The 17,623-nt window shown below is 41.9% G+C and overlaps 2 protein-coding genes across 2 annotated transcripts in view; one reads left to right on the forward strand and one right to left on the reverse strand.

Annotated features, from left to right (window-relative positions):
- Window positions 1-17,623, reverse strand: part of rc3h1b (ring finger and CCCH-type domains 1b) — a 251,292-nt gene that overhangs the window by 87,371 nt on the left and 146,298 nt on the right. The gene's annotated exons all lie outside the window — the stretch shown is intronic.
- On the forward strand, window positions 1,618-15,675 carry nyap2b (neuronal tyrosine-phosphorylated phosphoinositide-3-kinase adaptor 2b). The gene is made up of 8 exons (XM_053330009.1): window positions 1,618-1,796; window positions 5,857-6,173; window positions 9,499-10,575; window positions 13,453-13,561; window positions 13,673-14,266; window positions 14,381-14,808; window positions 14,953-15,047; window positions 15,391-15,675. Exons 1-8 carry the CDS (start codon window positions 1,618-1,620, stop codon window positions 15,673-15,675), a joined length of 3,084 nt encoding a protein of 1,027 aa, XP_053185984.1.

Consider the following 17,623-nt stretch of genomic DNA (forward strand, 5'->3'; position numbering starts at 1 on the left):
AATAAAGGTAAATAAAATCTCTACACCACTTGACACCAGGCTTCTGTGCCCTAGATCGAACTCTGCTCCTAGATGGTGATTCTGTCTGTTGGCTCTTATCAGTCCTCTCCTCATGACTGTAAAAACCTTTCCTAAGGAGTGTCGAGGATGCGTAGGGAGTGGAACCGGTAGATAAACCCATTGACCTAGGCCCCATGCTGGACATAGACAGACATGAGGTAGAGGGATGCTGAGGATGGCCAGACAATGGCCGGTCTCTCAGTTGGCCCTGCAATCTCCATCTGGCTGCCCTCCAAGACCACCTCCCCTCCTCCCCCCTGCTGCCCTTGCCTTCACAAACATACATACAGTTAGCACAAGCCCCCTCCCCCTCCCTACATGCACTCACACTCCGTGCTTCTCTCACATGTAAACAAGCATGAGTCTTAGGCTGATCTGAAAACACTGACCTACATAAAAGCATGCACTTCTTCTCTTCCACGACCAGCCTCTCCAAATTCACATTGGGCTGTTGCACATTGTATATACTATGTTGCATGCAGTTGCACATGTTTTCAGGCAAATGCATACTGTACATGCATGCACACTGAATCACATCATTAGCAGCTCCATGCTGTCGCTTGAGCTTATGCGGCTGTAAACAGTTCTATGTTACTGTAAACTGATTCCCATTCTGAAGGAGTGGATTTCAGAGTGATTGCACCAGTGTGGATGTTTTCATTGAAGAGGCTTTTCCTTACAGACACATCCACACTCTTACTTATGCATGCCATTGATGCTGCCAGCAATAGTCTGTTACAGAATTAGCAAAGAACAACTCAAGTAGAGATTATTTTTAGATCTTAAACACAAGATTGACAATGATATAGTCTATGCATGCAAAACCACGCATTGCAGTCTTGTAAAATAGGCTAATTTCATCTGTGTGGTTGGCCCCTAGAGTACTATATTTTCACATCTGAGCCCAACACATAGATACTTACAACTGCAAAAGATAAAAGTCCTTTTTCAGTTTCATTCAGACATTCACTTGGTTAAAGCCAATAATTTCAGGCAGAAAATGTGCAAACACAACTGAGAAAACGAGCAAGAAAAATGAAATACTGAAACAGAAGGTTATTAGTGACTGTAGCTAAATAGTGTTTGAACATTTACATGGTAATGTCAGCTTTTGTGTGTGTGTGTGTGTGTGTGTGTGTGTGTGTGTGTGTGTGTGTGTGTGTGTGTGTGTGTGTGCGTGTGCGTGTGCGTGTGAATGACAGAAAAGATGTTGCAACCCTCCAGGGAAAATGCTTACTCTTGTTGACACAGGCATGATGCAAGTCTCATTACAATCATAAACCTTCCATAGGCCATGAACTGTGCAGCAAAGGTCAGAAAGGTTAGAAATGACAGCAACAAACATGACATGTGACATTATTATGTTGCTGATGCAATCCTGCTTCATTGGTTTTCAAAAAGGCTGACCTTGAAAAACGAAGGTTGAAAGAATAACCACTGACACAATAAGACCCTCATATACAATGCCACATTAGTCGCTATTATCTTTGTTTCTCTCTTTAAGGTGCTAACTTTTTCTTATTTTTCCTTATCAGAATGCTGTGGAACACTTGAAGAATGATGAGCTCCAAAGAGGAAGAAACTCTCCGTTTTTTCCAGTATGTCGAGGAGAATGGGCTGAGAGCCTACAACGGCCTGGTAGCTCAAAACTTGGACCACGCCAGGAATGAGAGAAATAGGGCATTTCTGCAGGAGAAAAACGACAAGAAGAGAAAACAGGAGGAAGCCATAAGGAGGTAGGTCGAAATGAAAGTGGCAATTAGACAAAGGAAAGACAACAGATAAAGACTCACAAAAATCAATTTTTTGCTTTGCATTTCTTTTGGAAGTGCCATCTCTGTAATAATTACACTAACAAGTATTTGTAAAGCACACCAAGGAGACTCTGTTCTGTACATACAAGGATGTGACTGGGTTCACTTCAGGAAAGGTTGTAAGGAATTGGGACAAGTGGCCAGAGGGTCCCTGTGGCAATGGCAGGTTGCCATATTTCGGGGATTGCCAGTGTGGACTGGTACACCCCATGATCTATAGGGGATAATTAATTTTTCACTTTTAGACTTATTTGGGACTTGTCCTTGAATGGAGGTCATTACTGCACCATTTTTGAGATGGAGAGTTTTTAGAATTAAGAAGGAAGGGGGTGGGCTGTCACAGAAAGTGTGTTAGGATGTGAGGGTGTAAATGAGACATGGTTAGGAGTTCCATGTAACTGTACGCATTTGTGATTTATGCAGATGTAACCATCCTGGGTTTAGAAAGGTATTACATTGCAAAGAGGGACACTATCAAAAAGTTTCAACATACCTTAAAGCTTGAATATGTTTGGTTTGTCTAACCTCACGGGGGATCAGATGCACCCTTTTGCGTATGTTGTGATGAGCAAGCAGTAACAGCAGTGGCACTGTGTGGCATCCCGAAAGTTGAGCGAATAAGAGGCAGGCACTCACAACGTGACTAGCACGTGGACACGGCGTGCTTCTGTTGTGGGGTAGAATAGTAAGCAGTGAGTCATTAAGTCATTGGGGATAATAATGGGACATTGCACAAAGGTTAGGAATATGTTGGTGTGGTGGCATAAGCGTCCCGATTGCTTAAACCCCCTGTCAAACTAAAAGCAGAACCTCGGGGTAAAACCAAGAAATTCTCAGTAAACACATTTTTTTTTAATTGTTATGATTTGAAATTGGAATCACAGTACGGAAGTCATAAGTCTGCTCTGATGTTTGTTTCTGTGCATGGAAACATGGACTAACATCACCTTTTATATTGTCTGTTTGGATTGATAGTTTCTTACAACTCAAGAAACACTGTTGGGCTGTTGCACTTTTATTCATTCAATGTTTTTTTAATTACCAGCAAACTATCGTTTTCATAATAAAGTTATATAGTAGTCATAATTATCAGCACTATTTGAGAGCAAACAATCCGTCAAGTAGATGTATATTTTATCTCAGAAAACATCACATAAAGTAATAAAGAAAAACTTGTTTTCACTTAGATAGTCAAATAATCTTATGATGTAGCAGGCTATGGGAAATACTATCATATGTTTTCATGGAATTAAAAAAAATATTTGTTGTCTGTCTGACATGGTAGAAGGTATTTTAGCATCTGCTGGGAGTTTTAGCTGTGCATCAGATGATTACATTGATGTAATTTGGGGAGCTGAGCAAATTACCAGATGTTGCTCTTAACTGATTTATTCAGGAAGGCTTTGAACCCTTTCACATTCAAAAAGAGTCATATCCACTGCCACTGCGTTTAAATTGTCCACACAGTATATTTTATATATTGCATGCATGTTCCGTCAGGCCAGTTAAGTCTGAGTTCTAAGAGATCTATCCAGATCTGCCTTTTGTTAATGGCCAGCATTTATAGCAGTCTGTTGCAGTCCTGTACAGTAACTTGGTGAATGTTCCAGGACGAGGTAATGCCCGAAGAAAATGGCATCTACTGTCCTGCCATCCTTCCACTGTCTCTCAGCTGTTGCCAAAGCTGAAATATTAATACACAGTCACTAGAGGAAAAGTCTAAAAAATAACTGGATTTTTCATGAGGCTTATAAGTAGGTCAATGAGACGACCCATTTTTACAGTAACTGACTGAGAGTGTGAGGATTCATGTGTACATGCTTTCATTTGCGTGTGCGCAAGCTTGTATATGCACGCTTATGTACATGTGCATGCAACAAAAGGAAAATAGAATATATTAGTGCAAGAGAAAGGGTAGGAAAGAACAAATGGACTGTGCAATTGAGGGAGAAAGAGCTTGTTAGAGCAAATGTGTTTAAGAGTGGGGGGAAAGAAAAAAAAACTGTTAGAGGGAGATTAAGTGTGAGCTCAGTTGCAGGAGATGTGTTCTGCCTGGTGACAGCTGGAACAGCCATAGACCAATCAGATCAGCACATTAGGTTTGAGTGAGGCGGGCCTTCCTGCCTGCTGCTATCTCTGGGTTGCTTTTATTGTATTTCATCAGAGGAAGTTATTCACACAGAGGTGCACACAGATTCACTCAAACATGCATGTGTATTCAGATGCATACACTAAAAACTGCACATGTTCATTCATTTGTATCCATATATGCATGGCAATTTTGTTTTTTTTTACCCATTTTTGCTTTTCTTTCCTTTTTCATGTTTTTACTTTTTTCATGTTTGCTTTACAGATAGACATGTTTTTTCAGGCATTTTCTTTTGTTTGTTTGTTTTTTTGTTTGTTGTTCTCAAGATCTCCATCAGCATTTGGTTTGTTTCTGTGTTGTTGTTTTTTCTTGTCACATGGTTTCACAGTGAGAGAACCAGAGCTGCCCGACTACAAGTCAACTCCAACTGGTTCAAGTGCACCTGTGGTCTGTCCTCTAGCCAATCACTGGGCAAATATCCTATAAATAGCCCAGTCACTACTACTCCAGTCACACCCACACACATACACACAATCCATGTCTATGGGTGTCCATGCACCCACAAAACATATGAGAGGGAGTGATTGTTATTACTGTGCTGTTGCCACCTGTAGCTGAATGCTACAGGTGAAGATTGTTCACTTATTTCAGAGATGTTTTAGCCCAATCATGGATGGTTAATATTTTTAACATGTTCATTATAGTCTCCACTTATCATGTGATTTGATGATCTTTCTTTAAAATAACATCAGCACTCTGGCTCTACAGGTTGCTGTAAAACATGTGTCTTTCATAAAACCACTGTAAATAATAGGTGAGGTGGTTATGTGTTATGATGTACACGTGTGCTTTATTATTGTTGTGCAGCGGCAGCTGGTTTTGTGTCTGGTTTCTATGGGTACCGTGTTGCTAGGCAAAGTTAAGCCCCTGACCAATGAACCCACCCAACCAAGCACCTTCTGTTCAGCAGCTGTCCAGGAGGGAGTCAGAGTCAGCAAAGTCACACACTGAGAGGGACACACACACACATGCATACACACCCACGCGTGAACACACACACAAGATAAGGATGTGTAAAGTCACAAATTCATTTTGTTGGTATGTTTTGTTTGTTTGTTTGTTTGTTTTTAACGCCATTTGTTTAAACGCTTAAGTCTCTGACATTAAGCTTAATTGTGCTTTCCTGATATGACGGTGAATAAATAAACTACAGAGATGCATAGCCTACATTATCTTTTGTTTTGTACAAATCAAATAGAGTCAGATCCTGGGCTCATTTTCTCAGTGATAAATACACACACGCTCAGACACACGCACACATACACACAATGGTCCTTTCACCCATTACCACGCTCCACTCAGACATCATTAACGCTCCCTTCAGGCCAATCATCCATTTATAGGGATTGATTGTGTACAGGCCGGGCAACTTTGATGGTGTCATTATGTGTGTGGTTGTGTGAGCGGCATTGGTCATATCCAGGGTTAAACTCAAATCAATGTTTGGCCCTGAAAGGGACTCTGTTTTCAGTGGTACTAACATGTCTGCTATTGTTAACACTCTTATTGCTTGCATAGAATGAAACGCGCACACAAACACACACAAAGACGCACGCACGCACACACACGATATACACAGACATACACATGACATGACCCTGTCAGGGTATAATATGTGTTATTATGTTATGAAAGGATTCCAGGGAAAGGATGTAGGAACTCAAGGATTTTGTCTTCATGTTGTGTCTCTCCCTTTTTGTAATGTAAAATAGTGTAGCATGTCAGTATGTTTTAGATATTTACATGACTTTTTGCATCAGGCAGATCACATTTACATTTCTGGTCCCTTAACCCTTTACCTTTCCTCTCTCTCCCTTCTCTTCTCTGTTTTAGGACGGGTGAGGACATAGCAACTGAAGGCAAGCACTTACGTATGGGCTCCATTACAATGCCAGACCCCCAGGAACGCATGCCCATGCCCCACCCGCATGCCCTTGCCTGTGGCCAGGGCTTTTCTGTGCGCTCCCAGTCCCTTCACTCAGTAGGTGGTGGAACCAGCGGGGGTGGAGGAGAGGAAGAGGTGGGAAGCCCTACCTCTAGGAAACAGCCCCCACCCAAGCCCAGGAGGGACCCGGCCACTAAGCTGAGCATGTCGTCTGAGGCAGTGGACCACAGTCCCATGTCCACCTGCCGCGGGGAGAGATGTGACGGTGAGTGGTGGTGGCACTTCACACCAAACTGCTGCGCTATATATAGCTGTTTTCTGCAGTGCCTTCTTAAACTCTGTTTCTCCTACAGTGACATGACATCTAGCTATTCAGTACATACTTCATACAAGTACCGCTATGGCAAAAATATATATAATTACAATTACAATGAAGTTAAACCACAACTATTATTTCTGTGCTGTTTCTAAGCTCATAATTTGGCAAAGACACTTTCCAGTTTTTATGTGCATTGCTGTTCTTACCTGCACAATTGTGTCATATGTTTAGCATATAAAGTATTTTGTATATTCTGGAATATAATTGCAAATTTTTAGAAATTCCAATAATAGAACAACATTTTTAATGCATATTCAGATTTCACAGCATAAACAGATATTTAGCCAAAATATGCCCAAAATTAGGCATATTTTGGCTTGTTGTACTTAAGTATTTTGTTCAGTACATTTTCAGGCTTTGAATGCTGTCCAAACTTGTATTGCTGAGTGTAATGTCATGCTATACATAATATGGGAACACGATTTGTGCATTTAGGAAAACTCCACTAACTAACTTCACCCCAGCAGATGAATTAGAATACTATGTTGGCTATAAAGCTGGCCCCAGTCCAGAAAAGAAGGAATTGACTTAGTTTAATATTTCCAAAAGGCAAATCACAAATGTTCCTCTAGTTTAAAACTTCAAAGACCGAAATTAAGAGATGCCTTAATCAAGGTCCAATGGAAGCCCCCTTCAGCAATTTCAGTGAGGTTAAGCAAAATAAACAAACACAGTATGCCTATTTGGCCATGGATGAAAACGGGGGCATAATTAAAGTACATCAGCTCAGTCTAAGAAAGCTTGAATGGATTGGATAGGAATTAATTGAGCTCAAGGAATGTTTCCCCCAGCAAACCACAGATACAATCACTGCTATAGCAAATGCACAAAACACCCTATTATACAGTTAGTTTTTTATTATAAAATACTAATTCACAGCCCATGTACTGAGTATAAAGAAATAAGCATTGCAAAATTAAACTAATGTTTATAGTAAATAATAGTATTTGAGGTAGGTGGATTTGAGAGCAAAGAGATTTAAAGGTTGCAGGAAGCTTTGACTCCATTTCAGTTTGGATGCTTCATTGCCAATGTGATGTTAAGGGAGTCGCCCAGCCTGGCTCAGATTGGTGGGGATCTCTATGTGCACACAGATCTTCCTGGGCACCACGGCAACCATCCCACAGAAACAAGACCCCCTGTAGCCCAACCAATCACAACATCACTAAGCAGCTCAGGCCAATGCAGCTATGGAGATGCTGAAGTCTGAGGCTCCACAGCCAATCAGAGTGAGAGTGTGGGGGTGTCCCTGGCTGAGGGGAGGGTTGCATGCTCTGTAGCTGGCGCTGTAGCGGGAAGGGGAGGAGCTTGTCAGAGTAGAATTCATTCAGGAGGAGCGATTGACCTAGATTCTGATTCCCCAGGAGGAGCGGAGGGGGGAAGGGGGTTGCGGGAAAACACATCCGCTACAGGGGGAGGGGAAGGAGAGGGAGCAGTAGAGAAGAGGAGAAGAGAAGGGACAGGGAGTAAGCGATGTTTGGAGTGATGGATTTATCATCAGTGCTGAAACTGATCTCAAGATCAATCACAAAAACCTGTTTATGTGGAATGTAAGAGAAGATTGTGAAAACACGCACACATACTGTACACAAGTGCATGAACAAACATACACATACTCTCACAGAAAAACAGTCAAATTAAACACATTGTAGGAAAACATCTGGGTTGAACCAAATCTCCTATTAACACTTTATTAATTAGTGGTAATGAGGAGAAATTGTGGGGCCAATCGAAAGGCAGCTGTTAAACAGTCTGTCAAATCTACATTTCATCCCTCAGTTCAAATGGACATCAGCCTGTAAAAATAAATAGCCAGACCCCTAAAGTACCCCTGCAAAACAAAATAAAATGTTCTGATTTGCATTCAGGTACAGGTCTAATTTTTTTTTTGACAGCTGAATACACTGCTTGTATCCCAGTCAATTCCACAGCTTAAAATAATACTTAAAATACTTAAATAACTATCTATCTACCTATCTAATTTCCTGCTACAAAGTAGCATTCAGTTGTGACAGACACCTTCACAGTTAAAAATCTGTAATCTGATTTAATAAGTTGTGAGACTTTATGGTATAAAATGTGTACATGTCCTAATTTCCCTCTCTGAATGTGTAGGTATGTGTACACCAGTGTGTATATGTGTGTGCATGTAGTGATGATGGTGAGTCATACAGTTATGGGAAGCATGCGTGTGTCTGGGCCATCTGGCATCTGAATTATTAAAGGTATAAAATCTGCAGTTTGAAGATTTCAGACATGGTCTGGCTCTTAACTACACTTATCTCCCCCTGCCTATCAGAGAGAGGGACACACCTATCCAAACATCTCAGCGTCTGACCTAGAAATATACTTTGAGCAACTCAGTACTATTGAGCCTGTCCACTGTGAGAGGACTACTATCAGGTCCCCATACTTCATAGTAGTATCTAGACAATGTGAACACTGTACTATAGCCTCACTGCACCACATCTAAAGCGATTCTCACTGCAATGCTACGTCACCACAATCAGAAAGAAGCTCCACAGTGTGTGACCCAGATACTATACTCACTCCAGTGCTGTATATGTGACCTAGAAACATGCATATGCCTCAACTATTCCCACATATCTGACTCAAGATATTGCTCTCAGCTATACAGGTTGACCTACATCTGACCCAGAGAACTACATTTGGCTTTAAAGAGATACTTTGATTCTTTTGAAGTGGGAATGTGTGAAATATTTATCCATAGCCAGTGTATTTCTTTCAGTAGATAACGGTCAGCAGCCTCCCAGTGTGGAGAAGCAGACAGAAGTATGATAGTACAGAAGAATCAATATGTGTTCCCCCTGATGATAAACTGCACCCAGTCATACTCTGAGGTGCTTAACCTGACCCCAACTGTAATTCAACCAGTTATTTCTGTTACACCTAACCATAACCATAATCTAAGTCTCCAAACACCAAGGTGGTACTCCAGAACACAATTTTGACAGGAGGGGAACAATAATTGAGGGAGGACATAACACCAGCACAGAAGTTGAGCAGCCCAGCAACAAAATGTATTTTAGCACACCGCAGATCAGCTGTTTGGGTCAGTAAGTGGTGTTGCGTAATACAGTTTGCAGATGTGTAGGACTATGGAAGTTCTCTGGTTGACAAAATATATTGCCAAAGGAAAATGGCTGTCTGATGGTTTTGTATTAAGGCTTTCTTTCTCTTTATTCTTTAGCAGCTCACGGATGCAGTGAGGACTGTAGGAGGGTGCCGCCACCCAAACCTAAGAGGAACCCAAACACACAACTGAGTGTTTCCTTTGATGAGTCCTACATCAAGAGCCACGGAGGCAGCGGGGTTTGCCTTCCCAGACCCCTCCACCACATCACCTCCCCCTGCGAACGCAACACCTCACCACCACAGAGTGATGAAAGCCCTACAGACGACTGTGAAGATGAACCTGTCTACATAGAGATGGGTGGGATTGATGTTGGAGGACGAGAACCGCTAAAGAGTGAGGATGAGGAGCCAGGAGAGGCTGTGTATGAGGAGATGAAGTATCCAGCTTTGGACGATATGGAGTACCGTACTGACCCTGTGGGATGTCGCTCTGCATGCCCTACCCCAGCACCATATGACCCTGAACCTCTCAGTCGCTGCTCTACACCTCGTAACATTCCCCTCTGTGACATTCCTGCACCATTTCCCAATTTACTTACCCATCGGCCTCCACTGCTGGTGTTCCCCCCGGCACCAGCCCAATGCTCACCTAACTCAGATGAGTCTCCCCTCACTCCTCTAGATGTAGCCAAATTACCCATGCTAGAGAACCAGTCCTACAGCAAGTCCCCAACCTCTTCTACTGAGCCACCCTCCTCTGCACATATCCGCAGGGAGCTCACTGCCACCCCAACCCTCACTGTCTCTGGGCGCTCTTCTGCACCTCCTCTACCCTGCACCCTCTACAAATCATCCTCCTCATCCTCCTATCAGCGCAGCCACTCTGCTTGCCCATCACCAGTCAGCATGGGCCGCTGTCTCACCCCACTGAGCCTCATGCGGACACCTCCCTTTGACGCTCCAATGCCATTCCCTGGGGGTCTGCCACGAAGCGCCTCTGCCACCCCTCACGGCAAGGGCTCGCCACCTCAAGACAGTGTGGGTAGACTCCATGGCTCAATGCAGAATGTGTCAACAGGGCGATCACGGACACCCACCAGCCCACTGGACGAACTCACCAACCTGTTCACAACAGGCAGGAATATGCTGAAGAAAAACACCAGTGGCAGAAAGTCCAAAGAGCCTGGAGAGAGTGAGTCATTTCACACATGTGCCTTAATATGTAGTGAAGCAAAGGGCATAAACAGCTGTCCTCCTATTCATTTATTTATTTATTTGTCTCATTTTTAATCCTGAAAAGTGTAGACTGCTTTCCATCACATCTCTGTATAAAAATCTTTCATGGAGGAGGAGGAGGAAGAGAGACTTGTTTAGGAATGTTAATCAATCAACTCTACCACCACAGAGAAGTTGCAAGAACAAACAGAACCTAGAGAGAAAGTAACATCCAAAATCAACTATGAATGGCATGGATGATGACGTTACTAAAAGATTTGGCTGCAGTAAACTATGGAGCAAATAAACAGCAAACACACAATTTAAAAAGTAGTCACCGAGTAGTTCCCTCATCAGTGGTACTGTAATGCATCCCTATTTTGTATTAACGAGTTAAAACCCTGCTAAATTAGGAGGCTGTACATAGAATTAATCACTTTTACGGTACCATGCAGGGTTTTTGTGGCTCTCTCTGCAACCTTCCATTTATTTAATCTAGGCCTGGCGATCCAAACTCTGATACAGATCGTATCATTTAATCTGAGGGGATTAGAGACTAAAGCAGACAGCAGGTCTCTCAAACCTACTCATGGCATTAGGGCATCAGGCAGCATTATTTTTAAATATGTAAACATCATGTTTAAATACAGATAGCCATGCCACACTCAAGACACTGCCAAAATAAACGAAAATGTAATCTGCTCATAATGATAAAAGGTGTAGAAGTTGCTTGAAGTTTCCAAAAAGCAGCATCAGCGTCACTCAAATTAACATTATTGTTCTCATACATAATGCAAGAATTATTTTTGTGTTCAAATAGCCATGCTAAGCCTTCCTATTTTGAAATCTAATGTACTTGATGTAACTGAATGAAAAATTGATAACGGCAGACATCAAATTCAAACTAAATAAGCAAAAGGTTGTTTCATAAATGCATGAAGAGCAGTATAGTTCATGTAGTAGCATGCCATACATTATTTTAAAAGGGCTTCGTGTGTTTCTAATAAATGAAAAGAGAGCAACCAATGATTTAGAGTGATGTTTGACATTAAACTTATTTATATTTAAATTGAACTCTAATGCTACATTGCTCTTGAGAGTCAAGCTGTACAGTCTGAAAGAATTTTAAAAATGAAGGAAAACATTTAATTAACAGATTTATTCAAGCACATTTTTTCTACATACATCATAAAAGAACTGCAAAGAGTGCACACATCCATCTGTACTCAAAGCTCTTAGCAACTACAACATAGCAACAGTGGAAGGAGGAGAAATCCCTGTTTCTTATTTGCAGATTCCCTCCCCATGGGTAGTACAGCCAATCACAGCTCAGGGCATGCTGGTTTACAACGGAGCAATGAGCTCCTGATGGGGATAGCTGTGGCACTGAACTCAAATCTACACCTGATCAGAGGATCAGATTCTCTTTTCTGTCCAATCAGCACATACGCTACTGATGATCAAGCCAATCAGGTAGCTGGGGCAGCGGTGCAGATGGGAAGAGAAGCTGAGATGATTTATGATTTATTTCCTTGTTGATTCTGCAGGGATACATCTTCCAGTTGATGCATACATGTACCAATTTATGCACATTTGCTGTTTGATACTGGGATTAATTATATCTCAGCAGCATTTTATGTTAAGCGACAACTAGAAAGTCAAGTATTGCAGCCATGTGCCAGGAATTCCCAGTGATGTCTTACCAATGAGCCTTTGACAGTATTTTCTTCACTAGCCCCATATGGTTTGTAATATTTTTGCATATATGATCTATACATCAAGGGGGGCTGTGTAAACAGGTCTTTTTATATTATTTATTTTTCATCCCAACACCTGCAAGTGCCACATGGGGCTAAAGGACTGGTTTTGTGTGTTGCTCTGTGACCGGCTACAAGCACACATGGTGTAATTAGTACGCAAGCACAGACCTAACACAATGAATGGAGGTTAATTTTTTTCTCTCTCTGCCTTTCAGAGGCAATACAGGCAGCAACAGCTAGCCTGACCCACTTACCAACCAGTTAATCGCCACACACACACGCATGCACACACACTCACATAGCATGTGTAACACATGTGGGCACCACAAGGGATGCTTGTTCATGGTACTGTATGTTAAAGCCTGTATAGGAGCCATATAGAGGCTCAGACTACGTGGAAATCAATCATGTGCATACATTTTTTATTTGTGCAGTGATAATCTATGTCTTTATTGAGCCTTAAATCATTGACATACATACGATTTCATCTCACCATTTGCCACACACACACACACTATTGTATGTACAGTGTACGTGCCAAAGAAGACTCAGAGCACACAATGTAGCTGTGCATGAGTGTTACACACACAGATATCTGATGAAACTTAAGTATTCAGAAATGTGTGTTGTGTTGTTATCCATGGGCACTTTATGGTATCACAATGCGTTATATTCATACATTTGAGATTCTGTTGATTTTAAGGTGAAAGATAAAGTGGATTTAACTAAAAACAATGTAACATTTAATGATAGTGGAAATCACCCAACATGATGAACTCAATTCTAATGCCTGCTGGCCCATATATTGCCATATCTGCCTCCAGTGGTTTGCAGCAGCTTCTTTAGTGAGTAGTGAGTGACACCTAGAGGATATGTAATTGTAGTGCAGCCACATGAAGCAGAAATATTGTATTATTTTAACACTCCACAAATTGCTGCACAGATATATAATTGATTATTTACTGTATATTCAAGCAATTATCCAATGTGAATTGAATCCATTTTCAAATAATTGCATAAAAGAATATGTTTGGATTTTATAGTCATCTGATTTTTTGTCTTCTTAACATTTTTTGTTCTTTTTTTTCTTACAGCTGAGTCCAAAAGCAAATCTCACAGTGAGTCCAAGCGTGAAGGCAAGGACCGCCACAGCCACAGTCACAGCAAGGAGTCCAAGCGAGACAAGGAACGCCACAGCAAAGAGTCTTCTCACCGCAGAGACAGAGAAAAAGACAAAGACAAAGAAAAAGAAAAAGACAGAGACAGAGACAGAGACAGAGACAGAGAAAGAGAAAGAGATAAAGAGAAAGACAGATCCAGCAATGTAGAGCCCCTTTCTCACAGGCGCAACAGTAAAGACCGTACTTGTAGTGGTGTAGAAGTGCCACCTGTTCGCAGGGATAGCAGGGATAGCAGGGACCAGGGCTGCAGCAGTGTAGAACCCATCCCTGTGAGACGGGACTCCAAAGACAGAAGCTGCAGCTCCATAGAACCCATCCCATTGATAGGAAGAGACTCCAAGGACAGAGGGATTAGCAATGGAGACCTTATGCCAAGGAGAGACAGCAAAGACCGTATCGGAGGGCATGGAATCGAGTGTTTGCTGAGACAGGACAGCAAAGACAGAGAGAGACTGCTAGATCAGCCGCCTGAGCTGGTACCAAGGCAAGACAACAAGGAGAGGGCAAGGAATGGTGTAGACTGTAGACATGAAAGCAGAGAGAGATTGCTGGATCATCCACCTGAGGTCTTACCCCGACAGGATAGCAAAGAGAGAGCCAGGAATAGTGGGGACTCAAAACAAGAAAGAGACAGGCCACCTGAGCTTCTGCCCAGACAAGAGAGTAAAGACAGAGTTAGAACTGGAGCGGAATATAAGCACGATAGCAAAGATCATCGTCCTGATTTGTTACCCCGACAGGATAGTAAAGAGAGAGCAAGGAATGACATGGAACATAGACATGATGGTAGAATAGACCAGCCACCTGAGATCCTTCCCCGACAAGAAATGTCCAGAAACAGCAAGGACAGGGCTGGCTACAGCTCTGAATCCAAACTTGAAGGCAGAGATCGGAGCTGCCACAATGGAGATCTTCCTCCTCCTCCTCTACCCAGACAGGACAGTAAAGATCTGAGCAGAACTGGCCTCGAAGTGAGGCGGGACAGCAAAGACAGAAGTCTAAATGGCTCTGATCAACATCATTATGATGTCAAAAACACTAAGAGCCCTACTTCAATGGAGTACAGGTGTGAGAGTAAAGAAAGAGGATACAGATCAGATGGCACGCCCCGACGAGACAACAGAGCAAATTACAGCATGGACCAATCAAAAGCACAAGAGAGGAATGGCAGCACAGTGTCAGGGCAGCATTCATCCACAACGACACCCACTCATCATGGAAGATCATCTGTTAGCCCGCCGATGACTGTGGGAACTGGAAATGGTGAGGGTTAAAACCTCAAATTCATGCGAGAATCCAGCATTAACCATACACAACGCACGAGTATAACAACGACATTAATTCAAAAAAGTTTCAAACTATTCTTATTATGTTTGACTAATCATATTTTTCCTTTCTTTGTCGATATGAAAGCAGCACCTAAGTATGGCCGCTCACCTTCTATGCCTGCTAACCCATCACCAATGGGAACTCCACAAAGGAGAGCAGCAGAGACACATCAAAGCCAGGTATGGAGATCTGCTTGTTTTTCTTTACTTCTTGTTAAAGGCCTTGAAAGTTAACACTACAAGTTGAGGTCAGCTAAGTTGGAACAGTTCAGGTTATTTCAATTTCTTTTATCCCTTTTCTCAATTAGAAAAAGATGATGTCACACATGCATTGATCAGGATTAATCAATATTTGAATTAGAATCTAATAACGGTTTATGAGAATGGTCATTGATGTCTGATCAAACCACACATTCAAGCATGATTTTATGTTAATCTGAAGATACTTAAGACTTTAACCCACATTTATAGGGGCTTTAAGTGTGCAACCAGATTAAATGTAATGTGTGTCTCTGTCCCTCAGATGCCCCAGATGCCATGGATATGTGGCGACACCACCATGCTAGAGCAGATTGAGAGGAAACGCACCCTCTGCATGGAGATCCGCTCCAGACAACATCCACACTTGCAGAAATCTCTGGATAGGCCTCCTCCGGACAGGAACGAGGACAGACACCAGGAGCGCAGTCAGTGCAAGCAAGAAAGCCCATCTGTCCTCCCAGGCTGGGGGAAAAGCAGTGGGGCCAAAAAGATCCGTCCTCCCCCGTACCCTACACAGACAACTGTATTCTGGGACACAGCCATCTGACAGTAACAACAAACACACTACAACACCTCCCTGCCACACAACCCCTAATTACCCACGCCCTCTCTCCTCTGGGTTGTACCGATTCTTCCCTGCAACATTGGGGTCATCAGGGCAGCCAATAAGAGCACCAGGGGGATGATACTTGCTGATGTCAAAGGACAATGGTGGTTACCATAGCAATATTTCTGCTTGTTCAGGTTGTCATGTTTTCTTATCATCACTGGTGATATTTGATATTTTTATATATCCTGTGACTGGATTCTTGTAATATAATAAGTAGAATAGATATTTGATGAATAGATATTTTCTAAATCAGATGGGGATTAAAAAGCAGCTTAAATTATGTATAGTAGATGTAGATGCAATCTAATGTTTGTTTTAATGTTATTTTGTTTCAGGTTAATTTACATTTGAAAGCATAATCTATCAATACTTGTACTGTAGTAGCATAATTTTCTTATGCCCAACTCTTTTATTTGTGCTTAAAAGCACTAAAATGAATGGACTCTTCAATTCTGTCTATATACTTTGCATTTTCACTGTTGTATTGTAAGTTGAGGAATTGCGTCGATGTGCTTTACATTACAGCTCCTACCATGCCTGGTCCAATATGTTCTAGAATGTACAACAATCAGTTCTAGAACAGAAACAGGAAACTCTGTGTGCTTCAGTTTGTATATCACAGTAAGATGCTGTGTAGTCACTTCGTCAAAAGTTTTTCAAAGAGGTTGAATTGTTTTGTAGGAAAACCTGTTGGCTGGCATGTAATAGAGCACAGAGAAAGTGTGAAATGTTACTGCTGTATTCTAAGATACAGTATGAGGGTGGGTTGGGGAGGTAGTAAATTAGAACATATAATTTCCAAAACCAGCCAAAGCCTGTTTAAGTGAGATATGGTGTGGTTGCACTTTGAACGGTTTGTTATTTGAAATAGGGTTGGTGGCAATAACTGGCGAATACTGGCACCCTTACTTTGCCATGCACACTGCGAGCACCATGACACAGTGTAAATACTTGATGCCAACAACCAGCCCGTACAATCAACACCTGAGCTTTTAGAACATTTTTTAATTTTACTGCAGATTATAATAGCCATATGCACTTGCTTAAGAAATAACTTTCAAGATTATGCTTATATATATATTTTTGAAAATGTTACAAGTAGCGAGCTGTGCCATGTAAGTTTTCATTTTTTTGGCTTGGAGGTAAAGCCTCAGGAGACTGGCTGTGTGTGACATGCAGTCATCCATGATTGGTTGTCCCTGACAATATTCCCAATTAAATTGGCTGGCAACCATTTTAGATATCGAATCATATAAGGACCTATAACATGGCAACAGTTGTACCCAGTCAAAAGAACAGGGGTTGCACAAAGGCCTACAAATCTTTGAGGTTTTGTAAAGAAAACTGCACTACCCATCATCTTCAATCACATTGAATCAGGCTGGTAACATACATGTCCCTCTCCCCCTGCTCTCTCCCTCTACCTCAACCTCCTACTTACATCATCTAAATTGGTTCTCTTTTGCACATTTATATGCAATGTACAAATTTCCAAACTAATATGGGTTTGACATATGAGCTAGCCCTCAGAGTGCAAGTGCAGTACCCCCTCTCTGATGAGAATCAACATTACAATTACAAAGGTCCCTCTTTTGTTGTACCTTTATGTCTGTGTGTGAGGGAGAGAGCTATGTGTGTGTGTGTGTGTGTGTGTGTGTGTGCCAAGCTACAATGTATGCAAGTTGAATATTTGAAAATGATTGTTTTAAGACATTCACTTTGCCCTATCCATGATGTTGGCGGGTGGAGGTTGGAAATGTAATAATGATGATGTACAATCTTTTTGTGTATAAACGTGCACTGTGAAAAGGTAGAGAGAGCACCGCACTGTCAGAGTCCTCTGTCTTATTGCACTGAGTGTTCTCTTGTTATGCGTAATAAAAAA

This window comes from Scomber japonicus, chromosome 12, assembly GCF_027409825.1.
Source record: "Scomber japonicus isolate fScoJap1 chromosome 12, fScoJap1.pri, whole genome shotgun sequence".
Lineage (NCBI taxonomy): Eukaryota > Metazoa > Chordata > Actinopteri > Scombriformes > Scombridae > Scomber > Scomber japonicus.